This window comes from Quercus suber, unplaced genomic scaffold, assembly GCF_002906115.3.
Source record: "Quercus suber isolate HL8 unplaced genomic scaffold, Cork oak 2.0 scaffold_246, whole genome shotgun sequence".
NCBI classification, from domain to species: Eukaryota; Viridiplantae; Streptophyta; class Magnoliopsida; order Fagales; family Fagaceae; genus Quercus; species Quercus suber.
Window position 1 is genome coordinate 300,162 of NW_027069702.1, and position 22,743 is coordinate 322,904.

At 34.9% G+C, this 22,743-nt stretch overlaps 1 protein-coding gene and 1 pseudogene across 1 annotated transcript in view; one reads left to right on the plus strand and one right to left on the minus strand.

Annotated features, from left to right (window-relative positions):
• Positions 1-1,710, plus strand: part of LOC112024178 (LEAF RUST 10 DISEASE-RESISTANCE LOCUS RECEPTOR-LIKE PROTEIN KINASE-like 2.1) — a 13,438-nt pseudogene extending 11,728 nt beyond the window's left edge.
• A 16,776-nt stretch (positions 1,711-18,486) lies between these two features.
• The window catches only part of LOC112033969 (uncharacterized), an 8,045-nt gene continuing 3,788 nt past the window's right edge, over positions 18,487-22,743 (minus strand). The window contains exons 2-5 of the mRNA XM_024066753.2: positions 21,358-21,524; positions 20,281-20,580; positions 19,904-20,167; positions 18,487-19,233 (exon numbers count right to left, since the gene is read on the minus strand). Coding sequence (XP_023922521.2) covers positions 18,859-19,233; positions 19,904-20,167; positions 20,281-20,580; positions 21,358-21,524 — 1,106 coding nt within the window. The 3' untranslated portion in view covers positions 18,487-18,858. The remainder of the gene's footprint in view (positions 19,234-19,903; positions 20,168-20,280; positions 20,581-21,357; positions 21,525-22,743) is intronic.

A 22,743-nucleotide genomic window follows, 5' to 3' on the forward strand; every position in this document is an offset into this window, starting at 1 on the left:
TCTTTTTCTTTAAGTTCAATTCGAAGCACATTGTATATTTAAAAAGCACACACTCAGTGCTTAGAAAAGTTATGGAATGAGCTTGTTATATTTCTATTATGATGTTATGAATGTTCAGACACCTCGTTCTTTTCGCTGCTTACTGTTAGTGTTGGAATTTAAAAGCACACACTAAGTGCTTAGAGAAAAAATAGGAGAAATACAAAAGCACAAATAAATTAGAAAGCACCCAAGAAAACTCATTTTTCTGACTTACAATGAGTGAGTAGATTACAGGTATTATAGGTTAGGTGGATACTTTTATCTCTTACATAATTAATTAATGACTAAATATATGTCTGTCTTTTACAGGTGAACTTTTTTAATTACATATATAAACAATATCATATATATATATATATATATATTAGACATATCTATTCAGTATATTTATATTTATCTAAAATTATATTTATTCTGCCTTGGTTACAGGTAAGCATGAGCGTAAGTGGATCAAGATTGTTGTAGGTCTTGTTGCTTTAGGGCTTGGAGTGTTACTTATCGGTATCACAATTTGTTGTCTTAGAAGTAAGAGATCAACTATGTCAACACCATTTTTTATGAAGAAAACAAAGAATGAACATGATCTTGAGGCATTTGTTAGAAATTACGGACCACTATCGCTAAACAGATATAAATTCTCAGATGTCAAGAAATTCACCAATTCATTAAACGTTAAACTGGGTCAAGGAGGCTATGGTGGTGTCTACAAAGGAGAGCTACTCAATGGTCGTCTCGTAGCTATGAAGGTCCTGAATGCATTAAAAGAAATGGAGATGAATTTATCAATGAAGTTGCAAGCATTAGTAGAACTTCCCTTGTTAATATTGTCACACTTCTTGGATTTTGTCTCAAAGGTAAAAAAAGAGCTCTCATCTATGAGTTTATGCCAAATGGATCACTTGAAAAGTTTATACACAGTGACAACATGGAGACAACCACTATGCCCTCAGGATTGGAAAAATTGTTCCAAATTGCAATCAGTATTGCTCGGGGCCTTGAGTACTTGCACCGTGGCTGCAATACTAGAATCTTGCATTTTGACATAAAACCACATAACATTCTTCTAGATGAAAATTTTTCCCCAAAGATCTCTGATTTTGGACTTGCTAAACTTTCTCCAAGGAATGAGAGTAACATATCAATGGCAGTAGCCAGAGGGACAAAAGGGTATATAGCTCCTGAAGTGTTCAGTAGAAACTTTGGAGTAGTTTCACACAAATCTGATGTCCATAACTATGGAATGATGATTTTGGAGATGGTTGGAGGAAAAAAGGACATTGATGTTGGAAGAAGTAATACCAGTGAGATATATTTTCCACATTGGATTTATAAGCATCTTGAGCAGTACAATGATTTAGGATTTCCCATTAATATGACTATAGAGGAAACTGCAATGGCGAGAAAGATGATCTTAGTGGGTTTGTGGTGCATACAGAAAAATCCATCTGATAGGCTGTCCATGAGTAAGGTAATTGAAATGTTAGAAGGAAACATAGAAGTATTGCAAATCCCTCCAAAACCTTTCTTATCGTCACCTCCAAGATCTCCTGCAGAAGAATCCTCCAAATATTAATATTATGTAATAATACCTATAGATACATTTTTTTCTTGATAACTTTTTTATTATTATCTTACATTTAATTTAAGGATTGGGCTCCTTGAAGACAAGTGCTGGTGTTATTATGTACCTTTCACATAAAAGAGGGAGTGTGCACTTCAATGTCCCTTAATCTAGACATGGCAAAATGGGCGGGTTGTGTCGGGTTCGGGTCGGGTCAATCAGGTTTGCAGGTCAAACGAGTCGCGGGTTAAAACGGGTTAATCGGGTTTGGGTCAATCAGATTACAGGTCGGGTCGGGTTTACCCATATTTTTCAAACAATATTTTTTTTTTTCAATTACAAAAACAAATCAATGACAACTTGTTTAGAGAGAATGAATAAAATCAATTAAGCAAATGAATTGCACTTAATGCCACTTGTTAATATCTTTCCAATTCTAATAGTTTTAAGCATGATAAAAATTATTTATAGTCATAAATTCATGACGGAAAAAATCTTCGATATTAATAGTTCATTGTCAAAATGCATATAATTACAAGTTTACATCTTCAAAAATAAATATATATTAAAACAAACAAAACAAGTAAGCCAGCAAAGTAGTAAGTTATCGGTCTTTTTAAGTGCACATGTTCCTGTTGCATTTAAAATAATAGTAAAGTTAGATTACTTAAAAAAATAAACTAAATAAAAAAATATTTAAAAATAAACATAATATATTAAGTAAAAATAAATAAATAAATATTTTATAAAAATTACACTTCAATCCTAATCTTCTTAATACTGGTAGCTGATTCAGCACTGCCGAACTGGGAAAAGGAAGCTTTGTGGCTCACTGGTTTGGTTTGACTCAACTTTTTCAGATTTGCCGTTTGTGGCTTTGTGCATTGTAACATTGTTCAGCTGAATGAGGTTTTTTATTTATTTATTTTATTTATTAAATGGTTGTCAGCCTTGAGTCACTTGACAGCCTTGCCTTTGTGTTGCGTAACGTGTGCAGGACCTTTTTTCTTGTCTGATGGCAATTGATTTGGCAAGCACTGAAGCTAGGCTAGCTGCTAGCTTCTCCAAAAAAAAAAAAAAAAAAAGGAGGAAAAAAGGGATGAAAAGACGACTATGTGATCGTCTCGGGTGCATGGCATGACGGCCATCACTGCCAACCAAGCGTGGAAAGCCAGGTGGGCCATGTTAGATTTAGGCACACTAACCATAGGCCTAGAGTCCTCGTCTTCTAATCGTTTTTGGTTCTTTTTGTGCTACTGTTTTTGAGTCCCTAACATAGCTTTGTGTGCCTTGAAACAGATAAAAACCACGTATCTCCTCGGCTAAGCCTTACGAACGTCGCCGCCCTCAATTTCCTGTTGAGATCTGAGATTTTTGTGAGCGAAGACGGACAGCTCCGATCGGCTCCCTGATTCTGGGCTACACAGGATATCCAAAGGGTTACCAACCGGTCGGCAACGCAATTGTTCAAGGGACCATCGCCTTGCTCGTATTGACGTTGGTTGGAAGGGTTTTTTGGCGCCGTATGATCTAGAACCCGTACCACATCCACGCCCTCAAGCTATACCCCTCTCGTCCAACCACTCCAGCAAGTCCCTCTCGTACAGGCGGCTGAAGGCGAAGGGGTTGGCTCTTCCACCTCCTCGCTAGAGGAGCAGATAGATAGATTCCAGTTTGAGGGCGAGGGTTCGGAGACGTTGAGTGATAGAGGTTTCAGACGCCGAGGAGGATACCGACAGGCACTCAGGCATTCGCCTTAATCTGTTAGCTACACTCTCTGAAGCCTCCTCGGACGACAATATGGACCTGAGGAGTTTGATGAAGGGCAGGGGGAAAAAGCCCGAGCAGAAAGGTGCTGGAACGTCAACAGTAGTGACGCTGCCTCCAGTGTCTACGCAGGTTCCTGACCCAAGTTGAAGCCCAATCCAGACTTGAAGAAGAAGAGACCCCACTCTGAGGTCGGAGAAAAACAAGCCCGCCAGACAAGGGGGCTAAGCAGCAGAAGGTGGTGGACAACGAGCATATAGAGCCCCGTCTACCGAAAGCCGAGAAGAGGCTTTCGTGGCCGATGTCCGCCGAGGGGAGGACCGCGAATCTGGTCTCCCAAATTGGAGCTGGATGGCGCCCCAATCCTGTGGGATACCTCCCTCAGGAATTATGACGGAGGGAGGGCAGGCTACGTCGCCGAAGCCCTGCAGCAACCACTCCTCCTCCCCCATGACATGGAGTCTTACAGGCGCTTCAATCCGCAGGAGCTCTTCATGTCCCTTAAGAGGGACTTAGCCATGGTAAGTGCACAACTTATGAGTTTAAGTCTTATACCTGGTTGGCTTTGTTTCTTTTCTTCACATTGAAAGTGTTGTCATGCAGGTTACTCAGCAAGTCTACGTGGCTGAGGGTTTGAACAAGGACTCCTGGGTCAAGGCCCAAGCAGCAACCCAGTCCCGGCTTGAGGCGGAGGCATCCCTTGGAAGGCTGAAGGAGGAGCATTCTCAGATGTCCGAGGAGCTCAAGGAGGCGATCTCCCAGAAAAAGAGCCTCGATGTGGGCTTAAAAATGCTGAAAAACAAGCCGAGGAGCAGCGAAAACAGCTGAATGCCACAGAGGTCAATTTAGCGACCGAACGAGAGCTGGTAAAAGGCCTCAGGGCTGAGCTGCAGAAGGCTAAGGGAACGCCAAAGCAGCTGAGCAAAAGGTTCAATTGGCCAAGGAGTCAATTGAACCGAGAAGAAGGCAGCGTACCAGCTGGGGGCAGATAAGACAGCACAGCAGCTCACCGAGCAGTTTGCCACAGTTTGTCGCGAGTACTGCGACAAAACTTGGGAAAAAGCCTTGGACGCAGCTGGGGTGGCCTCGGACTCTCCCCTGAGGTTACCTGGGAGTGTCTACTACGATCCAGATATCCAAGAGATCCCAGTGGACGATTCTGCCTAATTCCATTATCTTTTATGTTGAATCCAAACAAATAATTAATTGAAATTAATCCAAAAAAATAATTAATCAACCAGAAATCATAACTTTTAATAAGAAAAAAAAAATCACATGAACCTAAATAAAAAACATTTAAGGTGAAGAATTAAGATCAACCTACTGAGAGCAAATACCAAAAACCTCAAGACTTAAAACTTCAAAATTAATAGAATCCCCAAATTCTACTTCAAAACCAAACTAAATTCAACAAATTTATATATAACATATCAAATAAAAATTTATTGTTCCTTAGGCTGAAAGACATAGGTTGTATTTTTTATTTTTCTCCAAAAAAATATAGATGTTTTATCTGCCATGTACAATATAAAAAAATAATTAGTAGAAATTTCAACCCAAAAACCAAACCCTCTTTTTTTTCTACGTTAGTCTTTTTTTTTTTTTTTTTTTTTTAGTCTTATCATAATTTTTGTTTTTATATAGATTATTAACGTTTGAGTTTGAGTTTAAGTTGGACTTTTAGAAAGATAGAGTTTCACTTCTTGTTAAGTTTTGATTAAACAATTTTTTTTTTTTTAAATGATAATGATGAGTTTGAGTTTAAGTTGGACTTGTTAGAGAGATAGCTTTCACTCCTGGNTTAGAGAGATAGCGTTTCACTCCTGGTTAAGTTTGAACTAAACAAAAATAATTTTATTTAATAATAAGTTTGAGTTTAAGTTGGACTTGTTAGAGATATAGAGTTTCACTTCTGGTTAAGTTTGCATTAAACAAAAATAATTTTAATTAAATAAATTGATAATTTTATTTAAATATTATGCTGACGTGGAAAATTGTGAGAGATTCAGAGGTTTCGGTTATATATAATAATAATAATAATAATAATAATAATAATAATAATAATAATAATGAGTTTGAGTTTAAGTTAGACTTGTTAGAGAGATAGCGTTTCACTTTTGATTAAGTTTGAACTAAACAAAAATAATTTTATTTAATAATGAGTTTGAGTTTAAGTTGGACTTGTTAGAGAGATAGAGTTTCACACCTGGTTAAGTTTGAACTAAACAAAAATAAATTTAATTAAATAAAATGATAATTTTATTTAAATATTATGCTGATGTGGAAAATTGTGAAAGTTTTAGAAGTTTTAGTTATATATTTAAAACAAAAAGACATATTCAGTTAAAAAAGTAAAAATAAGCCAAACCCACATATATTTTGGTATCTCAAGAAACATTAAAGTCACGCTTTCTTTTCTTTTTATTTTTTGCTTGTTTGGCCTTTAAAAAAAAAAGTCACTTTTTTTTTTTTTTTTTGGTCAATCCAATTTCATCCTTTCAGCTTGTTTTATTGGATTTGGGATTACCCACTTGATAGTTTGGGGGATATTTTGAGAAACTCAGTTCTCTTTTTCATTTATGTTCAATGCTAGTCTAATAAGATCCCTTTTTTTTTTCTTTTTTTTTTAAAGATTTCCATTTCAGTTCAAAAAAACTTGGAAAAAGGAAAAAAAGAAAGAAAAAAAAAGGGAGAATTCATTTCTTTTATGGTCACATGACTAACAAATTGCCATTAATTTTAACAACCAATCTAAATATGAGGTGCAATTTACAAGCTTTGGTGCACTTGGTGCGGTCATGGCAAGTTTTTGTAATTTGTGGTGTAAAATATGCTATTGGGGTGGTCATGGTGAATTTATACAATTAATCCAAAATTTTTATTTGGATTTTTTTTTTTTGGTCAATCCAATTTCATCCTTTCAGCTTGTTTTATTGGATTTGGGATTACCCACTTGATAGTTTGGGGGATATTTTGAGAAACTCAGTTCTCTTTTTCATTTATGTTCAATGCTAGTCTAATAAGATCCCTTTTTTTTTTCTTTTTTTTTTAAAGATTTCCATTTCAGTTCAAAAAAACTTGGAAAAAGGAAAAAAAGAAAGAAAAAAAAAGGGAGAATTCATTTCTTTTATGGTCACATGACTAACAAATTGCCATTAATTTTAACAACCAATCTAAATATGAGGTGCAATTTACAAGCTTTGGTGCACTTGGTGCGGTCATGGCAAGTTTTTGTAATTTGTGGTGTAAAATATGCTATTGGGGTGGTCATGGTGAATTTATACAATTAATCCAAAATTTTTATTTGGAGAAAAAATATATAATTGGTTCATAACACTGTTTAGAATGAATGGATATGAACTCGCAAGTGCAGAGACCGTGGCGCATGTGAGAGCATAGTGAGGTTTTCGTACATGAAACCACTTGGTTAGTTGCTTCATCAAGCACTCAATGTTCTTTGCTCTCTCACATCTACTCTGGTGACATCTCAAGAAACAATATCACTTTTTTTCAACTACAATTCCATTCTTTGATAGTTTGGGGGACTTTCTGAGAATCTCAATTCCAATTTTCGTTTTTATGTTCAATGATGGTTTAAAAAGCAAATCTAATTTTCTTATAGAAAACTTAATTCAACCTTTTGTGTTTGGGAATTTTTGGGAAAACCAGTTTCAGTTTTGTCAATATCTATAGTAGTTTGTAAGCCTCAATATGAACAATGAGCTAGTTAATTTTATCCATGTGAAAATAGAAAAATTAAGAATAATTTAGTAAATTAATATGGGAAAATAGTAGAAAGGAGAATTAATTATTTTATTATCACGTGACTTACATGTGACTGTTAATTTTAATCATTATTCGAACGGTGCTTCACTTGGGAATCTCGGCAAGGTGGGTGGGGGTGGTCTAATAAGAGATCATCAAGGGAAGTGGATCAAGGGGTACATGAGACATATCGAGATTGCTTCTAGTGTGACTGCTAAACTTTGGGCGCTTAAGGATGGCTTGTGGCTTGCATCCCAACTCGGCATTTCTCAAATCCTTGTGGAGTTGGATGCAAAAATTGTAGTTGACCTGATGCAATCTAACAAAACCTCCGTTAATTCCTTTTCTTCTCTACTCAATGACTGCAAGTACCTCCTATATCAGTTTCACCAAGCCAGGATTAGACATATCTTTTAGGAAGCGAATAGGGGAGCGGATTATCTCGCCAAAGGAGGCTGCTCCTTTGCTAGGACTTTTGTTGTTTTAGACTTTCCTTATTTGGAAGAACTTTGTAATATTTTTAAATTCGGATGCTTCGGGGTTGTATTCCTTACTTCGCCTTTTATTGCTAGTTTATATTAATGCAGTTTTACCCCCTTTCAACCAATAAATAAATAAATAAATAAATAATCATCATTCAAAATATGGGGTGCAATATCCATGTTTAGGTGCAACTAGTAAGTTATCCATGCGATACATGGATAATGCTATAATATTTTATATAAAACAATTTTGAAGAAAAATAATGCTAGAGATACAAACATTTTTACAAAAAATTTTACAAACTGCCGATGTGGTGAGTAGTTATTGGTAAATGAAAAGTGATGTCAATGGTAGGCATAGATGAAAAAAAAAAAAAAAAAAAAGAAGCTGGCCATATCAACATTTTGTATAAAAAAAAAAAAAAAAAGAAGAAGCTGGCCATATCAACATTTTGTAAAAATATTGTAAAATAGTTTGTGGTAGTAGCATTACTCTTTGGAGAATGTTGTATATGTATTATAGTATAATTGTTATAGAATTTTATTAGTAATAAGTTCATCATAAAAAACAACAATTATAAATTGCACACATATATCCATTATAATTATTCAATTGGAGTAATGAGATATAAAATTAAAAAAATAAAATAATGAATATTATAGAATAAAAGCTAATATAGAATATGCCTTTCTCTTTCTCCTTAAATACACATTCCAAACACTCACATTCAATCACATCATTTACAAAATCAACAAATCCACAACGTCTAACATTAACATAAAAATCTTAATTGCCATTGTCACTCAGTATAAAATGCAAACCCCCTTCCTTGGTTGTAGTTAACTTATACAGATTAGAATTAGATGAAATAGCAATGTTAGAGCTAGGTAGGTGTCATGAAATGATTGAAGGCAAATGAAATCGTTTTTGGTCATGTGTGTATTTGACATGGGATGATATGAAAGGCTATGGGTGGGTATATATAAAAGGTAGAAGTGCAAGAGGTGAAAATTGTGAATTAAAATGCAAAGATTTTTGTATATATGTGTGAGGGATGAAAAGTCTTGAAACATTGAGCTAAAAGATACAAAGAATATTTATTTTTATAATTAGAAAAGTCTTGAAACATTGAACCAAATGAAACAAAAATTCAATATTTAATTTGTTCTTATTTTTGATGTGGCACTTGAGAATATTTCAATTTGTTAGGTTCTAAGGAATTAGGAACTAATGTATTAGAATTTCATTTTGTAATATTGGCAAACCATGATTGAAACGTTTTAGTCTTGTTTAGACTTGCTCAAAGTATATATTTTTATATAAAATTGGAATCGAGTTGCTGCAGGATTTACTGAGTAAATCTGCCTGGCTTGATTGGTCGAGAATTAGACTTGACCAATCAAAAGTCGTGCAGATTGAATTTTCTGCAGAATTTCCAACTTAACCCAAGCCCGTTTGACATGTAGGGTTTTATGTTTTGTCTTTAGTATAAAAGGAAAAACCCTAGCCACATTTTTAGGTGGCTCTTTATGCTGTGTGTATGAATCTTCTGTGAGATCTAGAGGTGTTTACCTTCACACATACTTAGGGTTTCCAAGATTCAAGATTATGTCAAGAACTTGGTAATCATTCAGTTGCAAATTCAAGAGCTTAAAGATACACAAGCGAGGGTGCTTGTACTTGCTGGGAATACAAGAAAAAAGTAGTCCATGGACTCGGAGCTGTCACATGGTTGTGATAGTAAGTTTCCTACTCAAGGTAGCAATAGGATGTTAGTGGTCTAAGTCGCTATTGTGTAAACTTCAATTCTTTCATTGTGGATTCAGTTTACCTTGAGAATAGCTAGGTGAAATCCTTCCCAGATTTTTTACCAGTTTGGTTTTCCTAGGTCATCATATCTTTATGTTCTTTGTTTTCCACACTTTACATTGATATGATATATTTGTGTTAACCTAGATTTGATAATTTGATTAAGTAATCACTTGGCTAATTAACTAGGTTAATCTGGTTGTGCTTTAAGGGGTCTAAAATCAAACACAATTCTCTTCGCATATAATGCGCTACTTGACAAAACCTCACACTTTCCCACATAAGGTCTCTACTTTTATATATATATTATGATTGATTGGAATGGTAATCGAAAGTTTTTTATATTTTTTAGTGCAAAGTGAAAGTTCCCATTTGTTTATGGTGGATTTGTACAATTAGCCCTATTTTTTTATTTGAATATAAAAATATTTAATTCTTTATAACAATGTCTAGTTTTTTTTTTTGGTACTAACATTGGTGCCCAAACCTCTTCAAGTACTAGATTATTCTTTCGTGTATATGTAATCCTCAATTCAATACATCAAGCAATTATAGGAATAAATTTGTTGGGGGTGTTTCCAAGATACTGGGTAGGAATTTTTAATTTAGGATTTCATGAATCCCATGAGAAGTTGAAAACCATTAGACTAACCTCTTAGAGTTTATAACACTGTATTATGTTTAGTAGCTTGTAAGCTCCTGGATTTCAAGTGTACAAGAGGTAATTCCTATGTGAAATTGGGGAAACTTCTTTATTAGATTATTTTTTAAGAAATTGGAATATGTTAAGTTTTAAATCTTGATTATTGAATTACAAGTGAATTAACCAAGTTATTTAATCAATTCAGTTTTGCCAATTTATAATTCATGATTTAGGCAATTTAAAGCACGTAAATGCAAATTCGATAAAGTGTCACCAATTGCACAAAAATGACAAAATCATTCACAAGGAGACAAAAATATGATGACGAAGTGGAAAATAGATGAAAATCCAAAGAAAAATCTACTATAAGGAAAGCCTTCAATAACAAAGTAAATCCATTATGATACGAGAAGTTTTACATTTGAGCAAAAATCTTTTCCTAGACTCTACAAACTAGTAGACAACTAACAACAAAAATATTTTACTGTGTACAAGAATGTGAGCACTCCTCAACCACATGGATTATTGCACTTGTTAGGGTCATATTTTTCGGTATTGGCTAATCCGATTTAAAATGCACTTAATGATGTATTTTTAGTCTTAGTTTTTAGTGTCCAAAAGTGTGTTAAAGATTCATATTGAAGAGGATGGAAAACTGCTTAAAAGACAATTGAAACAAGTACCTCAACTCTACTTCGATACCTACTCAATGTATCGAGGCTTAGTTAATCTTGATACCTAGCTTGATATAAGGACATATTTACAATCATCATCAATATGAGAGAAGAGATACACATCAAGAGAAGTTTCTGTGAATTTGTGTGCTTGGGTTTTTTTAGCAAGCTACTTCCAGTTTTCCATTGAAGCTTGTTGCTGCAAAGACATTTGCACCAGCTACTACAACAATCTCGAATTGTTGTGGAGAAGTCAATCACATCAATTGGTAGATCTATACACCTTGAAGTTAGTTACATCAATTGGTAAATGCAGGCTGCTAGGTTCTAAGGAATTAGGAACTAATGTATTAGAACTTCATTTTGTAATGTTGGCAAACCATGATCAAAACGTTTTAGTCTTGTTTAGACTTGCTCAAAGTATATGTTTTTATGTAAAGTTGGAATCAAGTTGCTGCAAGATTTACTGTGTAAATCTGCCTGGCTCAATTGATCGAGAATTAAACTCGACCGATCGAAAGTCGTGCAGATTGATTTTTCTGCAAAATTTCCAACTCAGCCCAAGCCTGTTTGACGCGTAGGGTTTTATTTTTTTTCTTAAGTATAAAAGGGAAAACTCTAGCCACGTTTTGAGGTTGCTCTTTATGCTCTGTGTGTGAATCTTTTGTGAGATCTAGAAGTGTTTACCTTCACACATACTTAGGGTTTCCAAGATTCAAGATTATGTCAAGAACTTAGTGATCATTCAGTTTCAAATTCAAGAGCTTGAAGATACAGAAGCTGGAGTGCTTGTACTTGCTGGGAATCCAAGAAAGAAGCAGGCCATGAACTCAGAGCTGTCACATGGTCGTGATAGTAAGTTTCCTACTCGAGGTAGCAATAGAATGTTAGTGGTCTAAGTCGCTATTATGTAAACTTCAATTCTTTCATAGTGAATTCGGTTTACCTTGAGAATAGCTAGGTTAAATCCTCCCTAGGTTTTTTACAGGTTTGGTTTTCTTAGGTCATCATATCTTTGTGTTCTTTATTTTCCACACTTTACATTAATATGATTTATTTGTGCTAACCTAGAACTGCATAATTTGATTAAGTAATCACTTGGCTAATTAATTAGGTTAATTTGGTTGTGTTTTACGGGGTCTAAAAACAAACAAGTGGTATCAGAGTAGGTAGCTCTCTCGTATAGATCTTTTGATCTAAGAGCTGATCCTTGACCCCGGTTGTCATGGAATATGGACACTCTCTTGTTGTTCCACCTCACTTTGATAGGAATAATTATACTTATTGGAAAGTAAGGATGAAAGCATTCTATTGATGAGAGAGTCTGGAACTCTGTTGAATATGGAAGGGAGAAGCCCACTACTCCTGTGAGTGAGTGGCAAACTTCTCAGAAAGAAGCAGTCGCTTTTAATAGTAAAACTATGAATGATATCTTTAATACTGTTTCTATGGAGGAATTTAAGAGAATTTCTAATGTTGAGGTTACTCATACTGCTTGAAATATCCTCTAAACTGTGCATGAAGGCACAAAGGCAGTTAAAATTAATAAGTTGCAACAATTAATAACTAGATTTGAAAGCATTAGGATGTCTGATGATGAATCTTTTGATGAATTCTATACTAAGTTTAATGATATTGTTAATTTTGCTTATAATCTGGGTGAAATCTATGATCAACCTAAAATTGTTAGGAGAATTCTTAGATCTTTGACTGAAGATTTTAGACCCAAAGTGACTACCATCACTGAAAGTAGAGATGTGGATTCCATCCCTATTGATGAACTTGTAGGATCTCTTCAGTCCTATAAGTTGGACCTACCTAAGACTAGTAAATCCAAATCAATGGCTCTTAAGTCTGTTGATGATGTTGATATAAGTGGATTTGATTATGAGCTCTCTGCTGCAGAGATTGCTTACCTTGCCAAGAACTTTAGAAATTTTCTTAGGAATAGTAACAGAAGGGCAAGAGGTAAGAACACTACTGAGTCTAGAAATTTTAGGAGGAATAATCTCACTAAGGTTAATAACACTGAAAAACCTAAAGAAAAAGTTGGTCAACCTTCAAATAATTCTATGGGTCAACAATGTTTTGAATGTCCTACATTCTTGAGGTCTAAGGGTAAGGCTATGACCGTAACCCTTAGTGATGATGAAGTTTCTGACAATGAGTCTAGTAGTGAAGAGGATGGAAACTTCATTGCTTTCACTGCTACTACTGTAGTTAATGAAAGTGTTGCTGTTGAAGAGAACCTTTTCAACGAGAAATATCAAGGAGGCATACTTCAACCACCACATTTAATGCACTGTACCTACCTTTCTGGCCGCATTTATGTGGACAGGACACCTGAACAGTGCTTTCTCAGCTACCGCCACTCACATAAGGCTAAAGGTGGGATGATGGGACATGTACTCAAGTGGGAGCCTGGATGATGAACAAGTGGACGTAGGAGATGTAAGAAGGTAATGCTATATAAGGGAAGGGTACCCCTGATAGAAGGGGGAGAAAAACAGGAGAGAGAAAGGAGATATTAGATGGTTGTAGCTCCAGAAATTGTAACTTTTGATTATCAATGAAAAACATCTCTTCGGACAGAATACTCATATTAGTCCGAGAGCACATTAATTCAACTTCTCGCATTGGTGTTGTTGTTTAATACTGTTATTTTCATTATTTGCCTAGCCCTTTCGCCCACTCTCTACAAAATTTATTGTTTTGGGCTCAGTGGGTTCCGAATCCATACCTCCTTGGGCTTGGGCCGCAAAAACTGACCCTACAATTGGCGCCGTCTGTGGGAAGAGCTTGTGCAAGAGTGAAAACAACAGTTGATGATGGCAGGACAAGGTGAACAGCAAGCAGAATCCAGGGCATCCCAACACGTGGACCATTTCGCCAACCTGGTGGGTAGACAAAATCGTGAGGGTAGCGTACACACAGTGCGCCTTAGCCAGGGCCAATCGCAGAGCGGAAGTCACATGTCCCATGCAAAGAAGAACCGCGACTTGCAACTGGAAATAGAAAAACTAAAGAGAGAGCTGCGCCATGCAAAGAGGAAACGGGCTTCCTCATATTCTGAGGATGATCTTGATGATGAGCGAGATGTCTCTTATCAGCACAAATCCAAAACACCAGCCAGCGAGTCCTACACTTGTGAGGAGGAATCCCATCGTAAGAGACAACGTAGAAGTCCATCACACGAGGACATGGAGAACAATGCCATGAACAGGGCTCCGTTATCTTTATGTGTGTCCGAGGTTCCTCTCCCTCTTGACACTTGTCAAATAGATCACTTGAACCTCCCATACTCGTGCTTGATCAAACCTCTTCGGATCCGAGGGCTCATGACTACTCGGACATATGAGCATCTCCTCGGATGGAATACGTGTTCATCTCCAGGCATCCCCCATTGGCGTGGGCATCCGACTGAAAGCCCCATCTCCTCGGATGAAGAGTGTTCCTCATTCAGGGCCTTGGGCCCAATAAGTTGGGCTGGGTTTTTCTCCCCCCACAAATATGTTTAGGATATATAACCAATTTTAAAATTTTGAGACTAAAATTTTGTTGTGGCTATAAAGATTTTTCTTTTAATTTCTCAAAAAAAAAAAAAAATTACTTAGATTGTATTATCTTTTTTGAGAATCTGAGCAAATTATCTTTATAGTGTCGATGTATTTATTGTGAGTCAAATGACATAAGCAAGTTGTATGATGTACAATATGTAAACCCAACATGTTCTTCTCAAAAAAAAAAAAAAAAAAATAGAAGACTTAACTTTTATTATAGTTTAATACTCTATCCGTCCAGTTTGTTTGTTCTTTATTTCATTTTAGGATGTCCCAAAATATTATCATGTTTTTAAAAATAAGAGTCATAAACTCTTTTTTTTTTTTTTTTAAATAGTGTTGAAATTAAAGTAGGGGTATTTGAAAAGAAAACTAACAAATATTTTTTTTTTTTTAAATCTATCTAATTGGGATACTTTTTTAGTTGTCTCATTAAGAATAATTCTTTTATAAAAAAGCCAATAAATTTATTTAAGGGTAGTTTTGTAAACTTATAAATTTTTATAAGGCAAACAAAAATAGATGATATTTCTTTAAAAAGTTTGACTTTTCAAACAGGACAAACAAATTGGGACAGAGGGAGTAGATATTAATGTCAATAATAAATAATATTAAAAACAGCCAATATCACTTTTGTTTGCTTTGCGATTTATTATTTGACTTTTTATTTGTAAATGCTAAAATAATCCTTTAATTTTTTATGGCATTTGATTATAATTCAAATCTCCTCCTCAAAGTCCTACTGAAATATCAAGTTATTTAATACCTAATTTAATTTTTAATGTACAACAGTTAAGAGCTTTGTACCTCAATTGACTTTTTCTTTTTCTTTTTCTTTTAATGTTTCCAATTAAGATATCTTCTAGAGTTTAAATTTCCTCTCTTGCGTGGCAAACTATTAAATTATATAAATATATTTCTTTCTTAAAAAGAATTTATATATATCTGAGCTTCTATCTATTGAGTAAAAAATTAAGTAGGCACTAAACCAAATCTGGTAAAATCGACAGTCATCACCAATTTTACTTACTCCATTATATGGTTACCTACTTAACTGATATATTGACATTTTTTTTTTTTTAATGTTTCCAACTAAGATATCTTTAAGAGTTCAAACTCCCTCTCTTCCATAGCAAAATATTAGTTATTAAATTATATTTCATAAAAAAACGATTAAATTATATAAATATATTTCTTTCTCAAAAAGACTTTATATATATGCGAGCTTCTATCTCTTAAGTAAAAAAAATTAAGTTGGCACTAAATCAAATTTGGCAAAATCGCCAGTCATCACCAATTTTGTTTACTCCATTATATGATTACCGACTTAGCTGATATTATCCTCTCTTTTTTTTTCTTTTTTTCCTTTTTTCTTTTTTTTACTTTAAAAAAAAATCCATAATTTTTCCAGTCCATATCCATTTTGGGATAACTCTAGGGAAAATTTCCAAACTATGGATCTGGACCTGTGTTCTATTTTTTTTTTTTGGCTGACCAGGACTTGCTTATAAGTTAGTATAAGCACTTTTTATATAACCTATGTGTGATAATTAACTGAAATTAGGAGTTAGGACCCCTAATTTTACTTGAGCAATGAGAGGTAGGTCTAATCCAAATGAGAACAGTTGATTTACCAAAGTTTGATTTAAAATGTCAACAATTTATTTATTTATTTAATGGGTGCTCGAGTCAAATGAAGGCTAGCTTCTTCAAATAAGTGTAAAAAGTAGTTGGCTGCGCACCCAATCACACATCCTCTTTAGTACTTGCCACTTGCTACTATTCTTTGACCAAAAAATTGCTCAACTACATGTTTAGATTAATCCATTAAGCAATATAAATGTGATTTAATATAACACGTAAACTTTACTCAATCTACATCCACTTTTTTTATTTTTTATTTTTTAATAAATATGATAAGAATAGTGTCTACTTCAACATAATTGTTATTTATATCAGATTAAAAAAGTTTAAACAGTAATAAATTTTTTTTCTTTTGTTGGCGGAATTGAAATCCTAATCCTTTATTTCATGGTAAAAAAGTTTAGCAGATAAGTTAACTCAAACCCATATTCTCTACCACCACTTGTTAAGTTAGCAGTTAATTTGTATACCCCAAAAAAATAACCAATAAAGAAATTTAATTTTTGCATATAATAATTTCAAATTAGTTAACCTAACCATCCAAACAATGGACCACATGTGTCTTAAATTTGTGATGATCAAATTAATAAATGGATAAATCGTGGAATGGACAAATATGGGGATTCGAATATCATGTGATCAAAAACAAAATAGGGGTCATTGACGTGTTGACAGGGCCAAGTATGGTAATTCTGATGACCATGTGGGCCAATTTTGGTAGAAAATAATGGATATCTCACAAGGTTCAAAGGATTCGTATTGAAATTGATCCAAAAATACACAAAAGTTTACCACTTTTGTCAATCACCTTCCTTGTTAATTTCCATACTATTCATGAAGGCATCGTGTGTCTTTTTCCTGTCTTTCCATATATAAAGTATTCACCTACGTTTATAACAATACCTCATAAACCAATATACAAGGTTCCTATAAGGTGTGAGAGTTCCTTGTACCTATAAAAAAAGAAAGAGAGGTGTGTGTGCGCGTGTGTGATTGTTTAGTTTTTGCGTGAAGCTTTTGGCCAGAGATGGAGCAGCACAAGAATATTCTCAACAACAACAACAGAAGAAAACAAGAGCAACATGAAGAGTATAGAAGGAGATGAGTATAATATGGGTGTTCCAGTTCACCTCCAAGTGATAAAGATCAAGCAAGAAATAGAGAAAATCATGCACCCTTCGCTGCAGGAGCCAGAGATGAGACGTGTTCTTCTCCGAGGATTCACAAGGCAGAGGTCACCTTCCCACTGGGATTGGCTGAGAGACCTATCTCAGTTTAGCGGTACGTGATTATATGGATTCCTATGTACTGTGTGGTTATGGTCATGGTGGTATCCATAGTTATAGACTTAGGAACTCTTCCTTTGTTTTTGTTTTTGTTTTTTGTTTTTTTTTTTTTTTTTTGGGGAACCCACCAGGTTCTGTGTTTTGGGGTTTATTTCAGGTGTTGTACATATAGTTGATTTTAGGATCTGGTGGGAATATTAGGATATGGTGCAAGTCTTATGTGGTGGACTAATATAGTTCCATGCTTTCTCTTATTTTGGATGGACTGAGATGGCTTCTGTTTCATTCAAGTTTTGCAGACTGTGATGGAATAACAGAATTTTGTTCTACCTTAATTGATTCTCTCTCCCTCTCTCTCTCTCTCAGTTAAACTTTCAATACAATTAACTGAACTTTCTCTGCGCCTCATGATTAATAAAACTTACAATTCAATTAACTCAACTTCCTCTCTCATAATCAGTAAAACTTTCAATAGAAACTTACTATTTTTCTCGTACATATGCACAATTCATAGTTTCGGACATTAAGGGTTTTTTTTTTTTTTTTTTTTTTTTTGCCTCCACTAATTATCCCAAAAAAAAAAAAAAACCGACCCCTTGAGGGGCCTACGGTACCTATTTGCATAATTTTTAGTATCTTTTATCATAAACTTTTCTGTAGCACTTACAAAGCCCTTGCAAATTACCTTGAAGTACTAAAATATGTCAAGAATTACTTTCTTACACACCAAGTAATAATAATCGAATCATGTTGACGAAGCAAAACTCAATCTTAATTAGCAAGTCATTCGTCCAAGATATCAATCCGGTAGAGGAAAGATAGGTTGGAAAAATACAAAAACCTTTACTCCAATAACCAATCATACAAAGTGAAAAAGTTGGTAAAAAGAATGAGTAAAAGTGTTACAGATACAGTATACGTAAGCTATTAACCCACTTTGTTTCCTAACATAATTGGTATACCATAACTTAAAACACAAAGATACTTCACCCCCACCCCACATACAACAGGCTCCAAAATTTTCCTGTAACCATTTCACTCCAAAATTTTCCTGTGGTTCTCTGAATTTGAGAATGCAAGCCAATACTCAGGCATGTACACATGCATGCATCAACTGCACACAAGCTTGTAACTCATAATTTGCATTATTTCATTGCTGGTGCAGCAGAAACCAACCTGCTACTTTCTTTTTTATTATCTGTTTATTTATTTATTGGTCGTGCATCTGTGAAATGGTATCTGCTCCATAGTGTTATTGAAAAAAGTAACCCAAAAAACTTATTCCTTTCCACTAATTAGATCTTTACAAGGCTACATGTAAACAAATTTAAAAGCTGGTTCGGTATTTTGCTTTATAATGGCGTACGGATAACTAGAATAGAGAGTACAAGTTTAATCAAGACCAGATTAAAACAGAACCAAGCAAGGAGGTATCACCAGTATAAACAGTCAAAATTTTTTAGAAACATAATCATCAGGTTACTAAAGAGGATAAAGGCAATAAAAATCACAAGAAAGGTAACAGGAAAAAAAATGTGTGGTGACAACATACATGACAATTTCAGAATAGTGAGATTATTGAGAGCAAACAAGCCACCATGAAAATGACTTCCACCATAATAAATTAGCCTTGAGCTGTTGCTCCTTTTGATGAGAGTGACTTCACCCTTCTAGTGAGATTTCTCATCACATCTATAATCAAAGATTTCTTCTGCATTCTGAATTGGATGGCCAACTCAGTTGAACCTGATACACCCTGCTTCAAAAGGGATTCATCATCCATTATTTTGGTGGGGAAGTGTCCTAATGCAATCACACAAAGCGCAATAATGGTGCGGAAAGCAGCTACTTCATTTGCAATACCAAGAGGAGCTTCAGCAGATAAAGATTTGAGTGCGTTCAAATCATGCTTGTGCACTGTTTCCATGTCACTAGCTAGGAGAACTCTTAAGGCTGCCAATAAGCGGCCCTCTACCAATTCTGGACCTCCCAGGCTTACCTGTTTAAAAACAAAATAGACACATGAAATGGTCATTTTAAAAATTTAAAGAGGAAATTTTTATTAGGTGATCAGTTTGGTGGTAAGGCTCCAACTTATGCATTGTGAAATGCCAGTAAGAGCAAACAGCTTTACAAGTTTGTAAGATGACTTCAGGGGAGTTGGATATGCAGTGAGACCAGGCTTGTTCAATACCCTTTTGATTGTCAAAATCAACAGATTTTTTGTTGTTTTCCTGATGAGTAACAAGCCACAGAAGTGTTTCTATTTGGATACTTTACAGGGTAGTTTATTCAAAGTTCTTGAAACTGAAACATAGTAGTCTGTCAAACATTCTGCACATGGTCTTAATCTTAAGGGATGATGATGAGTAACAAGAATATTCTTATTGTGGCCAGAATTCAGCAGGTACCCATAAAAAGGATCAGATATAATTAGTTTGAGACAAACCCCAGAGCATTTTCTCATTCATGACACCAAGCGCAACTTCAAGATTCAAGCAGAAGGGAAAAATAGAGCAAGTTCAAAATGATTGAATTTTCTTTGATCTAAAATTGAGGAAGAAAATAGACAATAAAGCTTACTTCAATCCATTGTAAGTGTAAACAAATTTCAATTAGTTACAGATTAATCCAAGGGAAGAAAAATCATATTAAGGGAGAGTACAGACCTTGAGAATGGAAGCTTCCCCTTCTAAATTTAGCTGGGATAAAACTTCTTTCTGCCACAGAGCTGGAGCAGAGAAGTTGGGTGAAGAAATTCCGGCAGCCATGCTTGCAGCATCCAAAAGAGCTCCATCATATTTGAGTTCAATACAGTCATAGGGGTTTGAGGGTATCACAAATCCATAATCAAGCAGGAAAAGATCATTGTTTAAACAGCCATAATTAAGTACTAAAGGATCATTTTGTTTGATCGCTGTTTCTGCCACAACCTGGTTTTATAAAGAGGGAGGAGTTCAGCAAAGAAAACTGTGATCCAACTTTTATAAGCAAATAAGATTTATGGGTTAAAAGAATATTGAAGAGAAAAGAGAGAGCAGCATGCCTTTACTAGTATCTTTAAGTTGCCTGCATCTTGTTCTTGAACAATTTGGGAATTCGGATTGAAGCTATGGTTGCACATGTCAATGAGAGGAAGCATCATGGGAACATTGTTGTGGGTTCCATCTAGAAGCTTTTTACCATGCAAACGAAATGCCCTAGAAGAGACTGCTGACATTGCCCATCCTAGGGAGGATGCATCTACATTTTGACCACCAAAAGGGTGATCATCTAGTTTCAGATTTTCAAGCGCATGTCTGACTTCACGATCAAAGTCAAGAAGAAACCGGCATCTCTTGTTTACCTGGTAGAAGAAGATTGCTAGCATCTTTAAAGCAAATTGCAAATTCAATATGTACTAAAAGAATCTCAACAGATGATATATTAGAACTCAGATTTAGGTGTTGGATACAGACAAACGTCCCAAAAAACCAGCATTGTCCAATTCCCTAACTTTAACATAAGGAGCCAGCTAAATTAATGGAATATTCTCTCTTTTTTTTTTCTTTTTTTATTGGTAGGTACACACACTTGGGTGGGTGTTGAACTCACACTCCACCCTACTCTTTAAAGGGGAGGAGGTGCCATTTGAGCTAGAGCTCATTGGCTTCCTTTGTACTCTAGAGCAAAGCAAAGAGTACGTGTAACACAGTATGCCTCACATAAGTGCTTACACAAATTTTGTTAATCGATTTAACAAAAAGGCAAATTTGCGAAGTGATTAATACTGAATTAGTCAACATGCTCATTTCTTCTTTGTTGCACACCCTTTACATATGTTTAGTCGCTCTCTAGTACATATTTGACATTCCTACCATCTCATGCACGTTCAACATGTATATGCGACATTTTGAAGTTTCACGTCACACAATAAAGGTGTATATAATAAACATAACTCAGAGAAAACATGGGCAGAAGCATAACACAGGAATTCTACAATGGTATTAGAGCAAGGGAACACATTCTATGAACAGGGAAAGATTGGATTTGTGTGGATTTTCCAGCTTCCTGCCTAGCCTGTTCACAGTTTTGGTTTTAAAACATTATGATTTTGTCTTTTAAGCTGGCTCAAATGACATACCTGGTGAAGAAGAGGAGCATATTGCAAGTTCCTTATGTCCTCCCCAGGAAAGAAGATGGGTATACTGTAAGTTTCAGGGAGATTGCTGATGTATGGCCACCAGAAGGATCCAACCTTTGCTCTTTCTTGCAGAAGCTTCAAACCCAATTTCATTGCCCATAGTTCCTCTGCCAAATGCTCCCACAGTGTCCAATTTACTCATATTCAAAACTCAGTACACCCTAATTTACACAACTTGAAGTTACTAACCTATAATGAGTAAGGAAACCTACTAGCTATCATACGGTAGCATTTCATGTTATCAGAAGATTGCTATACATACTATAACACAAAGGTAGACAAATGACAGCTAAACTTAATACCGAATAGGCAACTTAACCACACTTTCTCAGACAATACCATCAGTAAAATTTTTAAAAGGGGGAAGAAAGCCATTACAGTAATAACAAAATGTAAACACTAGACATTCAAAGTAAACCCCTTTTTTTCTTTTTGCTTAATAATTTAACTCACACATCCCATGATATTAGAGCCTGAGACCTCTAAAGAGTCTAAACCATCACCAAATCTTAAGAGGGTGGAAGTGTCATGTTTTTGTTCTGCAAGAAATCCAGTATGCCAGATTCCTGGACAGAAGATAATAACAAAGACTTTTTTTTTTTATTATATGCCTTACACCATTACCTGATATCCAAACATACATTCTCAAGAAAAGGACATATTATTGTGGAATACTGGAATACACCTTGGACATCAACCCCCCCCCCAATGTCTTTTTTCACTACTTCTAACTAGTGTTATTTTAGGTTTTCCTCTACCTCTTTTCGTCCTTCAACTTAAATTTAAAAAAAAAAAAATCTCTATGTCCTCTATGGTTGGATGAATACATTGGGTAGCATCCAATCTTTTTTTTTTTTTTTTTTTTTGATTTCTTAGCTAACTAACTAACTAACTAGTTTGAATCAAATTATTTTTTACATATAAAAAATGTAACAATTTCGGTTTAAAAGCTTCCGTTCTTTTACAGTTTATCAAGCCTTTAGAAATCTTCATTTAACATTTAGAATATTAGAGATGCAAAGTTGAGTTTTCATAGGTAGGACCTTTTTATTATTATTTATTTTAATAACACTAGTAGAAGTAGTAAAATGACATGCTAGTTAAGGAGGTGATAGAGAGTATGATTTGGATTAGATAGAATGGCAGAGCAGAATACATGTGAACAATTTTGACTACTTCATTGAGTATCCATAGATGGCCCATTATTTTGGGTCCAAGGCTTTGTTGTGATTGTTTTCTTTTAATTATTATTATTAAATATCTGGACCACCACATCTGAGGGTTTTTTACAGAAGAGGGGTGGGGGTGGGGAAGAAGGGGGGAGGG